At 35.4% G+C, this 24,726-nt stretch overlaps 4 protein-coding genes across 4 annotated transcripts in view; 2 read left to right on the top strand and 2 right to left on the bottom strand.

The window, feature by feature from the left end:
* LOC112504682 overlaps window positions 1-3,788 on the top strand; it is a 12,537-nt gene extending 8,749 nt beyond the window's left edge. Inside the window, exons 5-7 of the mRNA XM_025108630.1 lie at window positions 422-631; window positions 2,418-2,506; window positions 2,908-3,788. Of these exons, the coding sequence (XP_024964398.1) occupies window positions 422-631; window positions 2,418-2,506; window positions 2,908-3,531 (923 nt within the window). The 3' untranslated portion in view covers window positions 3,532-3,788. The remainder of the gene's footprint in view (window positions 1-421; window positions 632-2,417; window positions 2,507-2,907) is intronic.
* A 106-nt stretch (window positions 3,789-3,894) lies between these two features.
* On the top strand, window positions 3,895-5,639 carry LOC112504692 (ubiquitin domain-containing protein 1-like). Its single transcript, XM_025108637.1, has 4 exons — window positions 3,895-4,007; window positions 4,190-4,312; window positions 4,763-4,882; window positions 5,336-5,639. Exons 1-4 carry the CDS (start codon window positions 3,971-3,973, stop codon window positions 5,398-5,400), a joined length of 345 nt encoding a protein of 114 aa, XP_024964405.1. The 5' UTR covers window positions 3,895-3,970; the 3' UTR covers window positions 5,401-5,639.
* Window positions 5,640-5,701: 62 nt separating this feature from the next.
* Window positions 5,702-15,274, bottom strand: LOC112504673 (DNA polymerase delta subunit 3). The gene is made up of 8 exons (XM_025108620.1): window positions 14,955-15,274; window positions 13,740-13,795; window positions 13,520-13,644; window positions 11,704-11,863; window positions 9,696-10,117; window positions 7,665-8,156; window positions 7,344-7,446; window positions 5,702-6,030 (listed from the first exon to the last, which is right to left on the bottom strand). The coding sequence occupies exons 1-8, from the start codon at window positions 15,021-15,023 to the stop codon at window positions 5,892-5,894; spliced, it is 1,566 nt and encodes a 521-aa protein (XP_024964388.1). The 5' UTR covers window positions 15,024-15,274; the 3' UTR covers window positions 5,702-5,891.
* Window positions 15,275-18,257: 2,983 nt separating this feature from the next.
* LOC112506641 (gamma-glutamyl hydrolase 2-like) lies at window positions 18,258-24,726 on the bottom strand. The gene is made up of 10 exons (XM_025110828.1): window positions 24,160-24,726; window positions 23,416-23,502; window positions 22,885-22,974; window positions 22,324-22,418; window positions 21,702-21,762; window positions 21,481-21,570; window positions 21,297-21,359; window positions 19,095-19,183; window positions 18,828-18,920; window positions 18,258-18,397 (listed from the first exon to the last, which is right to left on the bottom strand). The coding sequence occupies exons 1-10, from the start codon at window positions 24,451-24,453 to the stop codon at window positions 18,334-18,336; spliced, it is 1,026 nt and encodes a 341-aa protein (XP_024966596.1). The 5' UTR covers window positions 24,454-24,726; the 3' UTR covers window positions 18,258-18,333.

Genomic DNA, 24,726 nt, shown 5'->3' with positions numbered 1-24,726 from the left:
CTTTTATACCTCCCAATTAGGGAAAGGTCGGTTTAGACCGCCTTTCATATCACCCTCCACCTCAAGCTTAACCAATCACATATAAGAATGCACAACCCACATGCACACACACCTCCTRCTTCTATGCACACAACATCCACGTATGCATCACCATTTGCACTCAAAATTAATAACATAAATATATATATATTATATTCCATACACACATATATATATATATATGTGTCAATATATATATATATATATTCATATCTAAATATTGCACATTTTCACATCTCAACATATAATAAACATATCAGTTTATCATGCTATCACGAAATCATTTAGTCAAATATTCACGTATAAATTACCTTGGGTAATAACCAAGATCTGGTTATTACATTCATCACAAAGTTTTATTGAAGAATAAATTTATTCACAGGTGTGACGACAATTGCTGGAGGAAAATCAAATGTAGCAGGGTACAGGGATGGGCCAAGTGAGGATGCACAGTTTTCAACCGACTTTGATGTAATTTATGTGAGGCCAACCTGTTCATTGCTAGTTATTGACCGAGGAAATGCCGCTCTTCGACAAATTTCTCTCAATCAAGAGGATTGTGATATCCACTACAGCTCCGTCTCTTCCACAGGTTTGAACACCTTTCAATGTGATTGAAGTAAACCTTAACCTGAAAATGTTGCTTGAAGTTTATCTATAACCTATTTGCCAGTCATTATATGTGGTATAACCAATGGTGTAACTTAGTGACATTGTGTACATCATTTTTGGAGGGGTGGGTAGGGTAAGTTGAAGTTCTGATATGGATCTTAATGAGATCCAAATGGGAATACTCTTGGTGGAAGGCAAGATGCCTTCTCATTGGTACAATGATACTATAACATAGCTTACACAACCCAATTGGATACAAATTACTGAACTACCCAACCCAACTGAGAATGCAAATGAATAACTTCAAACTGAACCAACTTGAACTTGTCACAGCCACCATAAAGTTGCGTTTCAACTTAATTTTGAAAACTTGTGAAACCCATTAATTGCACCATTTGCTGAATTTTGAAAACTTGAACTTGTCAGCAAATGAAAGAACCCTTGAGACCCAATCTCCTTGAACATCAACAAAAAGAAAACCCAACCTGCTATTGATACAACCAAGAGTAACTTCAAATGTTTATCCAAACCTGCTGAATGCCTAACCACGAATTGATGGGCAAAACTCTGAAAGGAATTTGAAGCAGCCATCCGCAGACAATGAAAAATTAGTTACCAGGATATCCTATTAAGCCAAGTTGATGGGCGGCCCATGATTTAAGAAACCCGAAAACACAAACCATCCCTCAACGCGGAGTTTACTAGTTGACGGAAATAGTAGTTCTTTCTTTTAGTCCCACTTGTAGCCTGTTTAGGACTTCTTTATCTCTTGCTTAGATGCCAACCAACTGTTGACTGCCCAATCAACCTCAAGGACAATACAGGTTGAAGAAGGTGCAACTAGGTGCCAATGTTGAGGGAACTCATAGGAGGGTCAGACTAGTCAGAGGTTGTTGGTACCAAACGGATGTTGAGTGACCTAGAGTTGGTCATGATGAGAAATGATCCTAAGCTATTATTAACTAGGTAATATTGAACAAGAACAACAAAATGGTTCCTGGAAATCAGTGGTCAGATGCTTGTAATATAAAGAAAACAGAAAGATGCTAGCATTCAAGAGGCTTGAACTCTCCCATATAGAACTCACTAATTTTCTGCCTGCCTCACTCCTCCTGCAACCTCCCTATTTGTACTAGAATTTGTTGTATGAAGTACCCAAAATACTCCTTAACTTTAAAATAATACGTATGGACGGGCTTGGTCTTAAGTAGGTGCATGACTGTCCAACAAAGGGTCCTAAGAGGTTTGAGCCTCCAAAGGGGAGATGCCTGAGAAATTGGCAATTTTAACGAAAGCCAACTGGCTTTGAAGAGGCGAGGTTTGGGGTTGTGTGTCATTGGTGATGCAAATCTTGGCTAGATCTAGGTGAAAGTAAAGTTGGTGGCGACGAGTGGAGCCTCCAAAGAGTTGGCTATCACATGAAGATAGATTATGATCTTGATCCATCGAGTATATCCATGATACTAATGATTGGAGTAAATCCCATAAGCAAGGTCCTTTATAAGTAGTTGGGATTGCATAACTATGCATACCGCTCTAGAATGGTGGTAACTTCCTTATCAATATGATAATGAGTTTAAATGCATGTGTTACGCAGATTCTGTCTAAATATGTTACTCGTTTGCCTGAGCATGAAATCATATTGAGAATCTTATAGTACCATGTCTTGAACACTCATGAGTAAAAGCCTAATCATAATGGATAATTGTTCCTTTCAAATATTATGTTGGTTGTTGGCTAATCTTGCCTTTTATGCACTTGGACAGATCTCGTTTTGGTAATTGGTGCTATCTTGATAGGATATGTTGTATGCATGATTCAACAAGGATATGGCCCCTCATATTTCTCAAAAGTGGTAAGAGTCTGATGCATCCTTGCTTAACTTGCCCTAATCATGTTAAAGATTTGCTAAAACCTTCTGCACCAATATCTTCGGAAGTCCATTTGTCTTCTTTTAACCAGCTAAATTCAAGAACAAATTCATCGATCCAACTTGTTAAAGAACAAACTCATCTATGAAAATAACACGCAAGTCCTTTCTCGTTTAATCAAATGCAATGAGGCTGAATGGAAAAAAAGAGATTTTTTTCTAGTCATTACCCCGACCGACAACTTAAAGATCATGTACCCACTGCAAAATGTTCAATTCTACTTTATGATTAGCTATATTTAAGGTTATCATTTTTCGTGGTTACTTGATTATAGTTTAGGAAGATGTTTTAATTATTAGCAGCTAATTTGGCATGTGTGTGGCAGCATAAGGTGGAGAATGATGCGAAAGGATCAAGCAAGGAAGCACCCACTAAAACCCAAACTCCAACTGTGGAAACCATTAGAGAGGAACAAGAAGCAGGATGGCCATCATTTGGGCAGCTCATTCTGGATCTATTCAAGCTCGCTCTCGAAGGCTTTGGTAACATCTTTGTTTCTTTCAACCCCTTAAACACTCCTAAAAAAGGCCTCACCCCACTAAAAGATTCTCTCATAATGCCCGAAGACGAGCCTGCTAATCAACCCCCATTAGTTCAAAAACACAGAACTCCAACCCCTCTTTCAGAAACTCGCCATGTCCACAATCCAAACGAAAAATACCCAGAAACAAAGCCCACAAAGCTCAGATCATCTAGCTTAAAAGATCCAAGCAAGCACAGAGTCTCAAAGAGAGAAGAATACGCGGAGTTTTATGGGGCTAGTGGCGAAGTTCCTCATGTTCGGTCCAAGAGCCAGAAGGAAAGAACAAAGCATAGGCCAAGAGATAAACGAGCGGAGGTTCCATTCCAGGGAGAGCAAAAACCAGTTGACCTAAAACCAGTCAACTATGAGGATCCTAAGTTTAGCTATATGAGGAACAAATATGGAGATTCATATCGTTACAATTAAAAAATTGTACAATTTTCTAGTGTTGTAGGCTTTGCCAAACTAAACTTGAGATATTTTTCATCCGGGTTGTATCCTTCATTTCTTGGTGGCTTTAAGTGTTTGTACAGTGGGCTGATGGATTTGTACCATGGGTAGGTGGTAAAGCTACTCAAGAATGACTGGTTATGGTGGCTTCTGTTTCAGAAAAGTTGTTTTTCTTTATCTTTTTCTTGAGATAGATTTTATCCAAGAAAGTATCTAATGGAAACTAGTTGCCTGCAATCACATGAATCTGAAAGGTGAAACTTTTTATCACGAGAAAGACCAATGAAACTGCCCAACTACTCGTATTTAAATCTTTCTGGGAGATCTCTATTTTGCCTTAATATTCACTGCCATAGCTTAGCTATAGCTTCAACCACTATCTGTTGAAGTTTTAAGCAGATTGCAGAGACCAAAAATGGGCTGTTTCGGATCGTCGCTAAATAAACAAGAAAGTAAGTCTTTCGCCCTCCGAACCACTTTGATTCTTTGTTTTTATGGAAATACTCTTTAAAGGTAAGGTCTGTGTATGTATGCCCTTCCCGGACCCTACTCTGTGTCGGATTCACTAAGTTCGTTAGGTTTGGATTCCTTGACTAATGAGACCTTCAACATGGTGTGTTTATTTCAATGGCAGGAACGGCGAAACAGATAAGGAAGCCAAAGCCTTGGAAGTTCCCGCGGCCAGTTACATGGAGTCAGCTGGTGCAGATGCGCGACGAGTTCTGGGATACAGCTCCCCACCATGGTGGCAAGAAAGGTAAAAAACCAAAAGGTTTTCAAGTTACGGGTTCTAGCCTTGGCGGCTATTTGATTGATTTTTTATTAAATCTTGTACGAATAAAGTTGTTTTGTGAATTAACCTGTCTGTATATATTGTGAAATTTTTTGTTTAGAAGGGTTTTTCGTAGATAAAAAGATCTTTTTTTTAATTGGGAGGGGAAGCTTTGGAAAAAAAACCAGACTTTCTGTATAAAGCTCTCCCCTGAAAACTTACTGAATAAGCCACTTTTTATATCATTAAGCTACTACCAAACAGTAAAATATAAGTTGACTGAATAAGCCAAGTCCCATTAAGCTGCTAAGAACCGGCCCTTAGTTGATACATTTATAGGTTTTTGAGTAGAGATTTTTTATCTAAAAATTATATAAAAAAAATATTTTGTGTTGCAATTTTTCTGATAAATGTTTATTTCGATTATGCAAAAAGAAATATGGGATGCGATACATGCAGCTGCTGAAGCTGATATAGAGCTTGCTCAAGCAATTGTGGACAGTGCAGGGGTCATTGTTCATAAACCTGATATGACAGTTTGTTATGATGAAAGAGGTGTCACCTTTACACATCTCTTCTCCTTTTGATACCCCCTCTCTGCTTGGAACTGATACGTCAAATGCACCGTTGGGTTGTATTATTACACAACCCAATAAGCTTCTGACCTCGTTTCCAAGCACCATGTGTTTGAACTTTTTGTGGGATTGGAAGTTCCCTTTCATCTCACATAGACAGAAAAAACGATCATTTAATGGGTTTATATATATTGGACCCGTTCATTTTTTAAATAGGTTGGTAGAACACGGGGTTCTATGCTTGTTCTATGGAAGTGCAAAAGACACAGAACCCCGACTATGATCCACTAATTAAAACAATGGATGTGGGATGGATATTACTTCCAACCTCATACAAAAAGTTCCAAACACGATGTTTGCCGTCTACATGGTTTACTTCTCGATCACAGAAATCCTATGAATTATATGAACGTATATTTTCTTGTATTTGCAGGTACGAAATATGAAATACCAAGGTATGTCTTGAGTGAGCCAACAAACTTGATACAACTAAGTTGAAAGCACGGGAAACACAAAGCGCAAAATATAGCAAAAGAGAGGTTGTGTATCATGTAGAACCGTTTCCTCCGAGTAGTTTTTCAGGCCTGGTTCACTTTTACTTTTGAACTTTCCAGGCTTATGATTTCATTGTGATACCAACACTTCAAAATATCACTCTTCTGATGAGTTTTTAGGCATATTTTTGTGTTATGCTTCCCAGCACTTCTATTAAAAATAAACTGCAACTCTCAACCTTCCCTCTTGTGTATTTGTGCAACCATGAAAAAAGCCTCAACTACCAACTCTCAACTCTCAACCATCCCTCATGTATTTGTGCAACCATGAAAAAAGCCTCAACTACAAACTTTGAGAAAATGTACAACTCAGGAAAAGGAAGTGAAAGTGATGCAAAGAGGATAACCAAAAGAGAGTAGTACATGTCAGGGCTAATATGGTAAAATATAATCAGAGCATAAAAACCTACATAACCAAACTAGAGTTCCAACTCATCAAACCTTCTTGAAGAATGACATGATATTCCCCTGCTTAGGATCCTTGGTACCGGCTTTCTTGTTTCCAGCTTTCCCTGTTGCATGGGACGAGGCATTACCTAGTGCAGGTGATTTCTTGGGAGCTGCTGCAGGTGGCCTGAATTCAAAAACCCCAATTATGAGAATACCATCCTTTAATACACATATATCAACTTCTGTAAGAAAAACAGACGCATTCTTCAAGAACCAAACTAAACAAACCTGGTAGATACCAAGCAGGTAGAGTTTGGAGGTAAGATGTATAGAGGCAAACCTTTCCTTACCCGAAGAGGGTAGAGAGATTGTTTCCAGGCTGGTTTATAAAACAAAAAATTTAAAGAGACAAAAGAGCAAGTTACAGGTAGCAACATGTATACTTAAACAAACAAGGCAAGGCAGGAGGGACAAAACTGAGGAAAAACAGAGATAGTCGCTCTACTCTTTTGGGGTAAAGGTTAGGTCTACGTAATTGGGAGATTTACTGGGCCAGTTTGGTTTGTAATCGAGGAAAAGATGCAGACTTTAATCTCAAGAGTAATTAGGGTAAATTCCTGGGCAACGCGCAGCTAATATCGTTTTTCATTAGGGCTGTGAAATTCTACCTTGTCCATGGTTCTTTTTCTTATATGTAGATGGTAAAATTATCAATAAAACGGATTATGAAAGGAGGCAAGGAGGTACGGTGAGAAAAATGAGATAATGTCTCATGGTGCAAAATGCAAAATGCAAAATGATGATAACTTAGTGTTTTCATGTTGGCATTCATCTCCAGAAATATAAAATAAAAGGATCATCAAGAACAACTAATCTCATGGTGTTCTATTTGTATACCACCATCATAGGATAGAAACCAAGCTTCAAAAAGCAAAGAAGGCAGTATATATTAACAATCACAATATGATAATCCAATATCATGTCATTATGTATAAAGAAAGAAATTTCCAAATGATGCAACTTCACTACTTCAGAAGTATATGTATTATGTGTGTGTATACATATATACACACATATATAAGGTCAGGTTCATAAGAAAACTGCAAAAAAATGAAAAACTGAAAAACACTCTAGAAATTGTTCATCTGTAGGGTATGCAAATGTGCATACGAGTAATTTATAAGTAATTTTTCCAGTATGCACATATAAATAACATGCACACGTGCAAAGAAACCAAGAAAAATCTTCAAATACTTGTATGCACATGTGCATACCTAACAGATGCACAGTTATTAGGATGTTCCTCAAATTTTCATTTTTTGAGGTTTTTCCCCTGAACATCCCTATATATAGGGTTGGGCTTAAACAAGAACACGGTCAAAATAAGAAAAACTGAGAACACCTATATCACATTTCATTTGAACCCTGTTCTCATTTGAACCTCCCTATATGATATGACATATAAAACAAAATAGGTATAAATATAATAATGATTACCTGTTGACAACATTGTTTGCCGTATTACTATCACCTGTATCTTTTCTTGTATTGTCATCAGGCTTTGTCTCTTTCTCATCATCCTCCCAAACAACCTCAGTTACTGAAAAAAAAAATCAATTAGATGTAATATCTGTTTGTCACAAATAAAAACAGAAATCTGTAAAATCAGAGAATTAAATAGCATTACCAGAGGCAGATCCAGAAACCTTTTCCAAACGGGGGCACAAAATAATTGGCATAATATAAAACAAAACAAATATTAATTATAAAACAAAGCACAATCATAAAACGTAAAGAAAGCCTCTTGCGCAACCATACCTTCTCTCCCACGTTCATCGATACGTGTCTTCAAAACTTTTCTCTTTTTAAGTACATTTTGAGCTGCATCACTTGTTTTATCTTTCTGATTCATATCATCCTTGTCAGGGCATTGATTCTCGTTTGAAGCAGGACCCCTTTTCCTCTCACTGCTTTCTTCTTTCAACGTCGACTTGGGAACAACTTTGGCCACCTTTTCTTTCTCAACCTTCACATTCTCTTCCTTTGGTTCATCAAAATCCAAATTCTTATTTTCCAGACTTGGAGTTTTAGTACTTTTCTTTGAATCAAGAGAAACTTGCTTCTTTGGAGGATCTGGCGAGGCTAGATTCACTGTATCTTTGCCGTCATCATCTTCATCAGAGAAATCAAAGACAACCCTCCTCTTTCTATTATTGCCTTCACCATTGGACACTCTCTTGAAGTTCATTTGCCCATCATCATCGTCACTGCTTCCATCCTCCACCGATTCATTAGCACGTACTTGAGCATCTGCAATAGTTTAGCTCAATGAGATTATAATTGAAATAAAGGAGCCTTTTACGGCAAATGATGAATACAATATTTCAGCTATATCACCATCAAGGTTTTTACAGGCAGAATTGAGCCTAGAGGTGTTTTTTCCCTCGACGAGGCGAGGCGTAAGCTCAAGGCGGCAATATGTATACACCAAACTATGTACATACATACTACAAATATATATACAATACATATATATAAAGGAAGGTTCAAACGAGAATGTTAACTATTTAAGAAAACAAGAAAAAGGTCGTTAATGTACAAAATCACATGTGATTTTACATTAACGTCAAAAAATGGAAGCGGACTACTTTTGAAGCTGTATGATTTTGTACGTAATATATATGTGTGTGTGTGTGTGAATCATGTATGATTTTGTACATTAACGACCTTTTTCTTGTTTTCTTAAATAGTTAATATTCTCGTTTGAACCTGCCCCCTATATATATCATACTAAATTACTAAAATAATCTACATATGCTTTTTTCAATCACGAAATATAGATATAATAACAAAGAAAATATATTGATCTATTAATAATATATATATATATATATGTATATATATATATATGTATGCATAGTTGTCAAAAGTGTGCCTGAAGGCACGTCTAGACTCTGGGGCTCATTAGGTTCAAAGTCTTGGGCTCTTGTAAAGTCGAGGCTCGGCATATTCATGAGATCACTATAGCACTACGACTTGGTTGAGGCGCCTTGTGGGCCTAGGCACGCGTCATAAAGAGTTGCTAAATACCTAGTCAAACCCTAATAATAATATTTAAGTTCTCTCATCTTCTCATCTCCTAGACTTCTTAAAAGAGATTTATTAAATAGATGACATAAGTCAAACCCTAATATTAAATACCCAATCCTTAGAACTTCAAGCTTCTTCTATGAATACCTAGACCTTAAAACTTCTCCCTCACGGCTCATGCTTTAGACCTTTATCCCTTCTCCCTCCATCGAAATATTGTTGGTTGCCGCATTGGAGGCTTTGCTGCATATTTGAGTTGTGTGCGTGTGTACGTATATATATATATATATATATATATATATATATATATATATGATAAAATGTGCCTCGCATTCCTAAGACCCACACATCACGCCTAGTCCTCGAGACCCATTTACGCCTAAGTGCACCTTGAGTCTTTAACAACTTTGTATGTATGTATGTATGCATGTATATATTAATATACTCACAGCACATAAAGAAAAAAATATTAATATATCAACAAAGTAGGAGTGGGACTGTGACAATGACAAGTAGCAGGTCCCTTAGGAGAACCAGCAAAAAATTCTGCAAAAAATTTCAAAAGAACTCGAGAAGGTTTCAATCATTTTTTTAATAATCTAGCCTCTGTAGAGAGACGTACGCCTCTCCACTGCCTCAGACCACCAAGGCGTACATCTCATCCGAGGCTTGAGAGGCGCTGCCTTGGAGGCCGCCTTGAGGCGTATGCCTTATCTGCTTCTTAAAACCGTGGTCACTATGATTAAAAGTAAAACAAACCATTAGAAATAGGAATGGCGTTCTCAGTCTTTATTGAAGCAGAATCCGGCTTTGGTTTTGAAGATGCACGACCCCATATACTAGCTAATGAGCCTGCAGTCCCAGAAGAGCTTTTATCATTCTGGTTTCTCTTTTTGTTAGGAGGCAATTGAGGAACTTGCTCTTTATGTGCAACTGGTTTGCCATCCTGTTTTAGAGCTTGTGCCTGATGACTTCCGCTTTGAATATCTTTACCCTGATCAGGCTTAGGGTCTGATTGCTCAACCCTTCTTTCTTGACGTAATAAATTGTCAGAAGTTTGCTTAGAAGAACTAGTTCTGGATGGTCCACAGACTCCTACATTTTTCAACGGTAGAGCTGCACTGCTTACAGGTGGTCCCTCACCATTGCGTTTTACATACGAATTTGAGACCCCACAAAACCTGAAGAAAAAACAGTCAGATGTGAAGAGCCTGAACATAGAGCAACTGTGCAATCAACATTTGGTAAGACAAAATTGGACAAGACAAAACAGAGTAAATGGCCAATTGACCCCTGATGAGTTTTTTATATCTTCTATATATTTTGATTAATATACGTAATTTATTAAATTATAATAAAATAAATATTTTATAACAAAGTATATCATTAGAAAGTTTTTGTCAAGACGATTAAAATGACACCAAGATAAAAAGTTTATGTAGTTTCCAAAATTTATTTTACACCTTTTCTATATTACTTTTTTATTATTAGTATTTAATAAATTACATAAATTAACCAAAGTATAGAAACGTATAAAAAAATAATATTTTGAGGACATTAAAGTGAAAGCTTAAAGAGCATAACAAACAAAAAATAAAATTTAAAGAATCAATAAAATGTAAAGAGACATATTTGATGTTTTAGAAGAGATTAGGGTTTATATTGCGTCTGTTCCACCTTGTTCCATGGGGTGGTGGTGGAACACACCTGCTCCACTTTGCTCCTGTCTGTGACTGTTCCACATGAAAGTCCTGCCAAACGTGAAACAATGATCTCTGTTCTGTTATGTCTTGTCTAGTGTACCAAACGCAACCTAAGGGGGAGTTTGGTGTCCAGACAAGACAAAACAGGTAAAATGACCAATTTACCCCTAATGAATTGTTTATATATTTTGATTAAATTATGTAATTTATTAAATGATAATAAAATAATTATTTTTTATAACAAAATACATCATTAGAAAGTTTTCGTCAAAAAATGTCCCCAAAATAAAAAGTTTAAGTAGTTTCTAATTTTTATATCATCCCTAATCAACATCTTTTTTTATTATTAATGTATAATAAATTACATATATTAATAAAAATATTGAAACATGATAAAAACAATATTTTGATGATAGTAAAATGAAAGTTTAAAAGGCAAAAAATACAATAAATAAAATTTAAAGAATGAATAAAATGTAAAGGAGACCTATTTGATGTTTTAAAAGAGAATTAAGTTTATTTTGAGGTTATGTTGGTAAAATATAAGTCTTTTCCACCTTGTTCCATAGGGTAGGGGTGGAACAGGCCTGTTCCACTCTGTTCCTGTCTGTTCCACATAAAAGTTTTGCCAAATATGGAACAAGGATCCCTATTTTGTTTATTCTTGTCCTGTCCAGTGTACCAAACGCACCCTAAAGGTCCCGACAATACTAGAATGATGTCTTAAAATGTGAACTCGTCAATATTGATAACATGTCAGGCTACATAAAAGAGTTGCATTTATTAGTTTATTTGGTCCCTCGCCTGCACCCTACACGTGACTACGTGATTGAGGGTGTTGAAGTGGTACTTATCCCACATTGCCAAGTTAGATATATGTATGTATGTATATATATATGTAGTTTGGGGATCATACTCCATTGAGCTAGCTTTTGGGAGTGAGTTCTACCCAAGCCCATTTTCAATTCATACATATCTACTTCAATGCACAACAACTCAATGATACAGCAACAAGTGCCTATCATGTATTGAATGAATTCAATCAAAAAAGATGAGGATCTCACCGGTTATCCCGCAAGCAATTAACAACATTTGGGGGCTCCTTGAAAAGCTCTTCTGCTTGTATGTATTCAGTATTCCAAAGCACTGCTGGATCCTTAGGGATACAAGCTTGGACACTATAGACTTGAATTGAACATCTGTCACTAAATTCTTCTTGGGCTTCTGCATAAAAGAATTAAGAGAATTTGAACATTCCGAATGTCAGTAAAGAATACCCACGGTTCTAGAGAAGGAAGAAGCAACCGCAACAGAAAAGATAGTCTTTTATCATTACTAGGATGAAAATGAACCACAACATAAATACACACAAGCAAATTAAATTACTGAGAATATTACTATGGGAATGTATTGTCTCAGGTTAACAGAGGGTCACAACTCACAAGAGATCAAGAGATCATCTATTCCGTCAGGGTGCATTTGGTATCCGAACAGGATAGAACAGAACAGGATAAAACAGTTGTTCAGAATTTTGGTAAGACAGAACTGCACAAAACAGATAAAATAACCAATTTACCCCTAATGAATTGTTTATATATTTTGATTAATTATGTAAATTATTAAATAATAATAAAAATAAATACTTTTTATGATAAAATATATCGTTAAAAAGTTTTCGTCAAGACGATTAAAATGACACCAAAATAGAAAGTCTTCCGATTTTTACTTTATACCTTTTCTATATTTTATTATTATTATTACTATTAATACTTAATTAAATAACATAAATTAATCAAAATATAGAAACCATACAAAAATTATAGAATGAATAAAATGTAAAGATAAATGTGTATTTGACGTTTTAGAAGAGAACAAGGTTCTATTTTGAGGTTACATTGGTAAAACAGAGGTCTGTTCTAGCTTGATCCACCTTCTTCCATGGGGGTGGGGGTGGGACCATGTTTGTTCCACATAAACGTCCTGCCAAACATGGAACAGTGATCCCCATTCTGTTCTGCCCAGTGTACCAAATGCACCCTTAGTGACTCTAACCTTTCAGTAGTACAACTTTACAATTGCCCTACAAAGTTCCAATGCTCCTCCGAATTGAATAAGCTTGAAAACGGTCATAGTCACCGAAAGGCTTTGAACAATAAGTTTGCACATCTTAAAGGAATCATCATAGATGATTCAAGTGTGCCATCACACACAGAAAACATGATTAACAAAATAAATTTCACAAGAGAAGAAACAACAATATAAACATTCACTATTTTTTCCTTCTGAAACAGAGAAGAGGTGCAAAGCACCACTTTTCATATAGTCCTATCTGCCTGTCATTCAAGCAAATGGCAACAGCTGACTTGAAGTTAAAAAATCCATCAAAAGTTTAGATAAATTACCTTCAGACTTTCAAATCAGTTGTCACAGGCTAAGGTAAAAGCAAAAAGAATGCCAGTGGCAATGAAAATAACTTTTAAAGACAAAAAGGCAATATACAGAGTAAGTATACATGATATGAGACTGTCACTTCTTGCTAAACCCATCTTAGATAATCTTGAAGGTTAAAATATTAATGTAAATTTCTGAGTCATATCTTAAGCATTTGTTAATGGGTTCAAGATGTTTGTACTATTAAGAGGATTTCAGATTTCTGTAACTTGGTGGTTGAAATCAACTCATAATCTCAAACATAAAATGATATTAACACATTCCAAGAAGGAAGGCAAGGTCTATTTGAAGCAACAGGGTGACCAATAATACAAAAAAGAAACATCAAATAGTCCCACAATTTAAGATAATATGTATGCCGCCCTATGCCATATTACACCTGCATAATCCAAATATATTGCATGCAATACCACTGGTACAGAATCTGACCCGAAAGTTTAGAGCCCAAAACAAGCTTTATATGGTAAGCTGAAGGATTATTCTTCAACCATCCAGACAGAGAATATACAACTTCCAGTTGACTTCCATTCTTTTCCACAAACTCTTGAAGCAGCCTATGCACAAAGATGGTAATCAAAATCTCGTAAATGGTGTATAAAGAGAAAATAGACTTATGAGATCACTTGAAAAAAGAAGAAAAATAACTCACCTCTTGGCAGTATTTGATGGCACCAAAAAGTTCCGACTCAGCCATTTGTAAGAAACCTAACAAAAATAACCATGAATTTGGAGATGCAAACATGTTGTAAGCACCAGAGACAATACACAAAACCTTTCGGCATATAAGCATATTATTTGGAAGTGTTGGACAAACACATATAAGAAAACATACGAGCAGGTGTGGTAAGCAAATAGCTCTCCCAAACAAGATAAGAAAAAACATGAAGCGAACATCAGCTCCAACAGGAAAAACAGACACATACAAAAGAAATAATATTATGAACATACCAGATTAGAATAAACTAATTAAAAAAAAAAGAGCACTGACACTCAACTTTTCTGGAAGTCGAGTACCAACTACATTTAGTTATAAGTTTCACTAGGACCACACTGCAGACATTCTAGAAGCTGAAGCAAAGAGTCATGGTCCTTTTGCTACTTCTAACTCTTTTGGTCCTTTTGCTACTTATACAGTTGGATATTAGTTGTTTTCAATCCTAAGTCTTCTTAATGCCATTTTGTATATATAAACCCACTTCTAGACAAGATCTCCACCAATATACCGAGCTGTGTTTTTTAGTGCTTTCGTTAAAAAGATACTTGGTGTAAAGCTAGAAAGATTCAGCCAACATAATAACCAAGTGTTTGTGTGCCTACCGTCAAACTCATGCCCCCTTCTGTAAGTGCATCCAAAGAGTGTAAATTAGAGAGTTATATATGATAACCCCCCCCCCCCCCCAAAAAAATGTAAAGATGAGTTGGATTCTTTAAAAATCAAGTTGACATCAAACATCTATCTGTTTCCAAAGGCTCTTTTTTTACCTATCTGCATACAGAAAAAAGTCTTAATCAAATATGCAAAGGTAAGTCATTAAACTCAGACTACTGGGCACAAAAATAGAAAAATAGTACCAATTGAGTGCTCTTAGGGTTGTTAGTATAACTAATGAAAACCCCAAATAGAAGTGCATTGTGCAGGCACATAATACACTTCAATCGTACCAATATATCGATATTATTTTCCCCTAGAACCCAAATTGACTAAACAAACAATAAGAAACAGCCGAGTTGAGACCAGTGATCAGTAATACTGTTGTCAATTTTCAACCTAGAATTGAATTGGTGGTAGGTTTCTAGACTACGAATAGAACAAGACAAGTACAAAAAGATCTATTGAAAAACCTAACGAAGAGGAGAGATATACCACTTGAAGCTTATCGGAAACAAGTGCTTGTATCTCATCAAGAATACCTAGGGTTTCGATGTCCGCCATATCTCCTGATGTGGGTGAGATCGATATATTCCTAACCAAACTTGCACCGATCAGAAGATTTCATCGCTTTCCCTCTCCTACAGATTCATGATTTCCCGCCATTTTCTTTGACGCTTTTCTTTTCCTATTTTCCTTTCTTCATCATTTCAGGTTGATTTTTATACCTCCATCCACAGTGGACTTGCTCGAGTCAGTTGTGCACGTGCCGGCAACGAGCGCACGTGCTGTCACCGGACGGTAAGAATCGGAATAATTTTGTTTCCGTTTGTTTGGACGAATAGAATTCCATTCAATAAATGGTAATATATCAAAGTAAAATTGTAAATAAATGAAAAAGAGAAACATATGATAACCGTTTATTTGGACAATATTTATATGTACACACAAGTAATTTTTAAATAAATTGTCTGATTATATGTGCATAATATGCACACGTGTATAAAAACCAAGATTCAACTCCAATTAATTATATTAACATGTGTATATCGTTCAGATGAATGATTACTATAGTGTTTCTTACTTTCTGTTTTTTTTCCCTTGTACCTCCTCTCCATCAGAATATGTCAAATTAAATATACTAAAATGTTCGGGGTTTTTTATAATCTGTTTCGTTTCAATTTTTGTTATATTCTGTCAGTTGTCAATTTAAAAACAGGGATGTATTTTTATTTTTATTTTAAAGATGATTAGAACATCTTCAATAAATTCTCTATAATTTATCTAAAATAAATAACAAAAAAATTACATTCAACTTCAACATAATTTATTTAAAAAAATTTATAATTAATTATATTATAAAATTATTTTATAACTTGGTTGAATGACGTGTAAATTTTGACATTCAAACAATTGGTATATTATTGATCGCATTGTTATTATCTTGACGGATGATGAAATCATACTAGATACGATTTAATTAACAATAAATAAACGCATGTTGTAAAGAGGAATACTGTATATTTTTTTACCGGTGATAAATTTTTTAAAATTAAAGCTGAAATACCAAATCTGCTAATATAGCATATGATTGAAAGAAGTATGCGAATTCATGTGACTTACAAAAAATACATAAAATTTATAAAAAAATCCATTAATAGATTAGGGGAAAGTCAAAAACAAAACCCCGAATGAAGAAATTTCGGGGACGAGTCAAGCAAGAGCAAGCAGGTCGGCAACAAATTTACGTGGGTTGGTCATGGGATCTATAACTCGTTCCCGATTAAAAGTTATGTTCTTCAGAAGATCATATGTTTATATTTCATCTTATTTATCTATATCTATACTATCTTATTAAACATATTTAGCAAAAGTCTTAAAGTCTTAAAATTCTAAATGACCAAAATACCCTTTATACTCACTTTTTCACTTTTTCATCATCTCCTCTTCTCACATACACTCACCCTCTCACATACACTCACCCTCTCACAACCGATTTTTTTAAATTATAATTTTAAATTTACACTTTATACCCCTGTAATTAATTAATTTATTTATTTTACGTCATTTACTTTTAAATGTTTCATTTTAAACTTTTATCAAATTAACATACATAATCGTATATCAATTAAAACATGTTTAAAAAAAATACATTTTTATTTTAACAAGTTACACCATTATAATCGTCTCGTTAATACCTTCGAAATGAGTCCAATATTGAATAGTTTTTTACTTAATTATATTATTATATATTATATATACTGTAAAAAAATATTTTTAATATTTACGATTTATACTTTTTATAGTTATTTATTTATATATATACTATATATTTTGGGGTTAGGCTGTCCATATTGCACTGTATAATATGTTTTGAATTAATATGTTATTGGGTTTTTTTTGAAATATATATATACATGTATTAATTCAACCTTAATCTGAGTTTCTGAAAAAGAAAGATGGTAAACAGTTGAAATTTCATTCTAAAACCCAACTTTTTTTGTCTTTTCATGCCTTATGATCTGTCAAATTTATAGTTTTCTTTATTGGTTTTGAGTGTTTATCTTAAAACTCAAGTTTCTTGGTTCTTTGCTCTTGGTGTAAATCGAATATATTTGTGGAGTCGTTTAAATATGTTGGATTTTAAATATATTGGATTTTAAACTGTCATACAATTTTTTTTATCGATAGTCTGTAATTGGAACCATAACTCTTATTTATTCAAATTGTATTAATATGTAAAGATCAATTGTAACTTATATCATCGTTAAATCTTATATTATAAAACTAGTGGAACTTCAAAATCATTAAAATTCATGGCTTTCGCCGCATTGCGCGGGTACACAACTAGTATCATATCAATCAACTCCTGAGACATCATTACTTTATTAAATGTATATTATTTAATTAATAGTTTTTATGTATTTGGAGCTGCTTGGTGGATATATAGAATTTGAAGACATGTTATTTGTATTCATGTTCCATAGATAACTATGTAACATGTTTTTATGCATGATTTGTGGTTGATTATGAATTAATTGTCCAAACCATTCATAATGTTGATAAATTAGGAATTTTTATTGAATATGGAAGGAATTATAAACTCCCTATTGGTCAAAATTCAATTAACAAAGACGAGTTTATATCAATGTTTACTTTTAAGGTTAATAAAGATGGACAAACCATGTAACTCATTGGCCCTGTAATCCATTACGGTCACTTGACATAACGAGCTATGCCGGATCCCGGTCCCGGTTATAATCAATTACAACTTTGAAATTTTAGGATTGAATGTGACTGTTATAACCAGTTGGGTGACCAGTTAAGGAGGTCTGATCTGAATCATGGACCTGGTTTTCCTTCTACATCTCGATTTAGAAGTTGAGATACAAAGGGTGTTTCAATTTCACTTCACTTGAAAGGGGTGAGGAGACGGAGGAAGACGACGTTTGGGGAAGGGGGCGGTTTTGCAAGGACCGAGATGCCGAAACAAAGCAAGCAAGAGAAGACGGTGAGGAAGGCCAAAGATGGAGATGGGAATGGTCAGAATAGGAATATCCCTCTACATATATAACGTGTATAATCTCTCCCTTGTAATATCTTTGGGCCCAGTTACAGGTTCGATTATGCAATCGACCAAGCGGGTTATGGTCGTAACCCGTAATGGTTCAAGCCCGTCGAGACCAGTTACCATATCTGGTCCCCTTTGTCTATCTTTAATTATATTTTTTTATTTAATATCTTGTAATCTTCCATCATCAATTGTCGTTTTTGGTTATGAAATATGTAGCATTATCATTACTCTATGGATTTTCTTCACAAATTTGTAACAAAACACATGTGACAACCCTATACTTGATCATGATTACACATATCACATTTTATAATGAAATGGAGCAGCCTTTTCGGTGAAGATGTAAACCTCGTCATATCCCTTCCTGCTCTCAAAAGTACATTTGGTTAGAGATATTAAACAATAATCAATCTGAATCAAAATAAAAGAAATTATTTGAAGGGTTGGGTTCGAGTGAGAAGGGTAAGAAGGGTCTCCACCCTTAGATCAATCTTAATTCAAGATCAACACTAATGAAATGCACCAGATCAATTCTCTTCTAAAGAGCAATTCATGGGTATGAGATTAAAAGTGATCAAGGCCGGATATCTCTTGTTATGCTTCTCCCTTTTAAACTCTTTTTCTTACACAATCTTTCGTCTCACTAAAATACATATCATTGTTTTATTTAATATTAAATCATTTTTTATTCTCCTTCCTCAACAAAAAATGACCATGTGGCTTCACATGATTGGTAGAAAAGTTAAAACCATTATATATTTTAATTAATTCCAAAAAGTACTGAAGAAACTTACCCCTCCTTCCCACGATAAGTGGGGCTGTAATTGTAAATAACGTTGTCCAGCACTTCCTTAGCAGGGGGGTTGTTGAAGGATTTTCTAGCCTCACTGCCAAAAATGCAATCAAAACTAATTTTTTAGTTATATGTTTCACAGCTCAAAAGATAAAAGTTACCTTTTTTGTGGGGATAAAATATATCTAAACTCAAACAGCACTCTCTTTAACGGTATTCGACTGCTCGAAATCCACCTGAATCAGCACTTGAATTATCAGGAACGTACCTTACGAAAAAGTTGGCAACGTGTTGAGTCACTTGAATTGCATCATCTGAATGTGGAATCATCGACAATCCCCACTCAAAAGCATTTTTCTGCATCACATCACGTTTAGGGCCTGTTTGTTAGCAGCTTAATGAGCTTATGGAACTTACAGCTTATCCGGTCAGCTATATATGACTGTTTGGTAGTGGCTTAATAATACAGAAAGTGGCTTATTCAGTAAGCTTTTGGGGGAGCTTTATGAAAAAAAAAAACCAAGTTTTTCCAAACTTTCCCCTCCCAATTAGAAAACACGCTTCTTCCATCTATGAAAAAATCATCTCAAATAAAAACCTTCTCAAGATTTACCTGTTTGGTGGTGCTAGTAATATTAATAACTGCAACAACATAAACGTAAGCTGAAAGACAGGCTTCAGTGAAACAGGGCTGTAAATGTTTTTGGAACCTGAAAACCAACTATTTCATGAGTTATTCATTATGAATAACCCTAAATATATTCATGATATTCATCAAAATATCTATCACGATTTCCATCATGGATAATTCATGAATAGTTGGTTCTCCGGTATTTACCATTCTCATTTGAACTTGCCTTGGGGGTAATTTATGTGGAATGGAAGGAGCAAGCATGTGAATCAATTCCACAAGAAAGAGGCACACAACACTTATGACCCATATACAAAGGGGAGACTTGACTCAAGAGTGATCAAATGAAACTCACCCTAATCGCAAGCTATATCAATGCAAGCATCATGCTGCACGTAGATACAAAATAAGCCATAGCCTTATGCAGAAACTTAAACCGGTAACTTTCCTACACCAAGAACACTACTCATGCCAGAATATTTGGGCAACATGATCACCCTTCTTCAAGAGAAACCCCCTAGAAAATTACGTAACACCCGATTAACTTTTAAAGGTCATTTTGGAAGTGTCTCTCACCGACCGAATTAAATTTTCTGATACATAAAATCCACTTCATTATATAGAAATAAGAAAACTCAATGACCTGCAATAGACTGATCTGTACAGCTTACGTATCTACACATACCAACTTGCTAACATACTCACCAAGGGTTGGGTTCCAGTGAGAATGGAAGTTATGATGAGAAGCGTAAGAAGGGATCACCACCTCTGGATCAATCCTAATTGAAGATCAACACAAATGTGGTGCACCGAGATGCACCACATCAATTCCCATGATAAGCGCAATTCATGGGGTGGGGGTGAGATTAAAAGTGATCAAGGTTCCATATCCCTTCTTAAGCTTCTCATGATCCTTCGTCTACTCACCAAAGGGTTAAGTGGTTCAATGTTTCAGAATTTTGTATACAAGCTGGGAATTATGCATTCCTATTCACTAGCTTGATGAGAATGTGGAAAAGTGTATGTTTTAGTGTATCCCATATAGGTAGCAGATAAAAACAAATTATGATAACAGGATCAGTGTATATAAATAGTGGGGTTTTCACCCTGATTAAATAGAACTATAAGATACACTTCCTCTCTCTCTCTCTCTCTCTCTCTATATATATATATATATATATATAATATTTTAATTTACCGCATGAAGTATGAACAAGCAACGATGGACGCAATAGTATTAGTTGTGAGGTTCCAATTTCCAAAGAAAGCGGTATGCAATAAACAATAAGAGACTTGATTAAGGGGTTGGATTTAGAAGCAGTTGTGGTGGTGGGAGTGATACCGAAGAAGAAAGAGATGGTTTATTTTCCCTTTCATGTTAAAACAAATTTGGGCATTGGGATTCTTTCACAATCTACCATAAATACATACAGAAAGAAGTGTTTCATTCTGAAAAGCTGTCATGTCAACTATTTAGCAGTAAAAATGCAGGGGTTAAATATTATAATTGGGGTTTAAGGGTTAAAGATAATGTTTTTGTGGGTGAGTGGCAAATCTAAAATGGATCTCCGGACCTGGGAGTTCATAGGGTCTTTATGCAGTGTTTATCAAACAACCATAAAGTTGCATCATATAGCTTCTAGACACCTAAACTGTTGCAATGAAATCAATTAATAATCAGAAACTATACGCATGCACGAATGGTGATATATCTTGCACGCCAAAGAAAATGTGTAGTCTTTATCTCAAGCCATTATATAATGGATGATGGCAACATTCTCACAGAATCAGGAAAATGCAAGGCATAAACATAGTTGATAAACACCATAGCATTAATACCTCTGGGTGCCACTGGACAGCAGTTACTGGATAGCTTTCTGATTGAACTGTTGATACATATACCTGACCCAATCGTTTAAAAAAAATTAGATCTTTGAACCATAGAGAAAAGTTTGGCAAAAAATGATTCCAAAATCGATCTGAAAGCTATTATTATAGTGCACAATATGATTAAGCTAAGCACCTTGTTATTTTCATCCCTACTAGTTGTTAAGATCTTGAAGAAGCTGCACAGTTCCATGTTCCCTTGAAATGTTTCTGGCGATATGCCAAACTGTTACATAGACAAATCAAACCTAGGATTAGAAAGATCCTTTGGATATGCTCACACGCAAGTATGCCAATCCAGATTAAGGCCATTTAATACACGTCTGAGATAATATACCACATGATGTTTGAACTCACTTTATGGTTTTGCATCACAAGGCATTCTGTGCTCAACTTCGCAATCAGCTCAGGAGCAAATCTGTAGAAAAGAAAAAACATTAACTTAACATTTAGTTCTAGAAATCATACAAGTGTTACAGAGAAAGGGATGGTGCATATGATGAGTGACAGCAAGACAGAACATACACACAGATAACTGTAGTGAATATAGTACCAGCAAGGGGTGCACAAAACAACCACATGCATTCCGAACCTATGAACCTAATCCTTAAATCTTGACGCAGAAGTGAAGCCTTTGCCGTTATATATGGAAACTTAGTACACAGATACTCCTTTTTTATTATCTTCTTTTTTGTAAGGAAAGAGTAGGTTTTGTTTATTAACATAACTCACTGGGTGCAACCTGAACTGAGCCATGCTTAATTACACCAAAGAACTGCAAGTGGAAAAGGAACAACAACAAACAGAAACCAACACCACCGACAAATGAGTGTTATTACGTGCCGGTCAAATGGAAGGACGAAGATGTGTAACACTGTCATTATTGAACTTGATACACACATTCATTTTTAACAGCAATATTTTCAATAGCAAAAGTAAAAAAAAAAAATACCTAGCAAACTACCAAACCATGTAATACCTTTGAAACAGAGTTCCTTCAATATTTACATTCTTCATGAATTGGAGCGTAGACGCTTGATTTGATGCACTGAAGGCTTCAAGGATATTATTGTTCTAGTGACATACAGAAATATACAAATAGTCATACCCAATACAAGGAAAATCAGATCGAAGAGTAAAAAAGGGTACTTGAATTAGCTTTACTACTAATGATTAAAGAGTAAAAATCCAGGAAAGAGAAAATAGTAAGCAGGAAACAAGGAATTATCTATATAATTAAAATTCCCAATCATGAAATGGTGAACAAGTGTTCAGATATCAGACACATCAAGTATTCCATCCAAAAGAGGAAGTATGTGCAAGGAGGCAATAGCATGCATTCAACCTTTGTCATCCTTTGCACTGTCAAGACATTGAATTCTAGCAATTGGAGCAAATTCTAAACAGTGTATTTGAATAAATTCTATCCCAGATGAGAAAGATTCACAAGCAGCATGTGTAGAAAAGTGTGATCAAAACTGGGTGAACGGTGAAAGGCAATGCATAAACAAACAGTAATACATAACTGAACATGGCTTACTTTGCTAATAACCATCGTTAGGAGTTCAAAACCTAAGCATATTGCAAGCAATGGGAAATGGTCACCTGCATCATTCTTCTTCAGGACTTGCTGCAAAAGTAGAGATTAAGAGAAGCTAATAATGTTAAGAGCATATGACTATGAAGCAAGAAGTTATAAACCATATCGGTTTCATGGCAACATACTTCAAGTAATTGTTTTGACAACATCTGGAAGTTCCATTTTCAGCCTAGTCCAAAAGATTTGAGATTAAGGTTTTGATGTTATTGTAGGATAATTATCCCACATGACTTCAATAATTCAATTGTAAATAGGTTGTTTTATAGATGGGTAATTATATGAAGACTAATTCATTAAATACATTGCTCAAAGGCATCAGTTTTTTGGAAATTTTTCGGAGGTGGCTTTAAAAAGATAGGTAAGATGACACTCTTTTTGGTAAGTTAAGGGAAAAATAATCACCCAATTTTACTCTTGCCTTTTGACGTGGTTTATTGTATTTCAGTATTTGTATAAAAAAGGTGCACTTACATTAAAAATTCCCTCAACAACATCAAAGTATAGGCCAGCCTTAGACCATCCACCGGTAAAAAGCACTCCATTGACCAGATTGAGTTTCTGTGATGCAATTGCACAAGTTACTTAAGAAACATTTCCGGAATATAATGTGCATGCCCAAATTCAACAATACTGTTTCAAACATAACACGAAAAAAGGCCTTCATACAAAGAAATCCTTATGGACAGGCGGACAGCAACTCAAATGCATGATCTGCCAGTATCCAGCAAATACAATAACTGCCTCTACTCTAAAGTTATGAAAGTATATTTGGGATTTAGGTAAAAATTAATCACACATCAGTTGACCTTATCAAATACACATACTTTGATATTTCTCTTCTATCAGAATTCAGAACCACCAACGTTTGTGATAAGTGATAAGTGATAAGTGTGGATATAATGAGTGCATCAGTTCAGTGATGTTGGAGGTATGACAGTCTACACATAAACTTCAAGTTTATGATGAATCTTATTACATAAAGACAGAAACAATCAAAATTGACAACTGCAATTGATTTTATAAGGTCAGAATAATAGTAGAAAATGGTCAATTATTGCATCGCCCATGTCTACCAACTTATATATCTGAGTGACAGAATTCAAAGAGGTCCGAGTAATCATCCCTATAGTTTCGGACGGTTAGGAGGTTAATTACAAAGTTCGAAAAAGAAAAAATAAAATCACAGCCTTATAGATTGAAGAGATGAGAAATTACACTCTGGAGAACCTCAGGAGGTTCGTTATAGATGAGAGGAATAACCCTAGCACCGGCAGATTCAACAAACTTCACATACGATGCAGCAATATACGAAGCATCAGTCGCATTACTAAGTTGACCGGAGGCACCATCTCCTGGATGGCTGAGAATTCCGATTATCGGACGGTAATTCAGCCTGGGGTCAAGCGCAGGACACGTGGAAGTCAATCCATCATCAACAGAAGCAGCCTTAGCAAAGCTGATTTCTATCAGAAGATAAATCAAAAAAAGAATCCATATGTAGTTCCACATATCTGAAGAACTAGCAGGTGAAGTGGATGAAGAACTGGAGGAGGTTGAGAACTCAGTAGTCAGTACTTATGGGGAAGAGCGGACTACTGGTGGTAGTGGTAGCTGTTGTGGCGTTGTCATCAGCAGATGAGGTGAGATAAAGCGGAGGCGGAGCTCATCGACGGCGCGTGAAGTTTTGACAACGGCGAAGCCGGAGAGGTGATCAATGGCCGCCGTTGGAAATACACTTGAGTACAGCCGGTCCTGACCGGATCGAGGAATATACGGAAATCA

This window comes from Cynara cardunculus (assembly GCF_001531365.2).
Source record: "Cynara cardunculus var. scolymus isolate 2C chromosome LG 2, CcrdV1, whole genome shotgun sequence".
In the NCBI taxonomy this organism is placed as follows: domain Eukaryota; kingdom Viridiplantae; phylum Streptophyta; class Magnoliopsida; order Asterales; family Asteraceae; genus Cynara; species Cynara cardunculus.
This window is presented reverse-complemented; position numbering and strand designations above follow the sequence as displayed.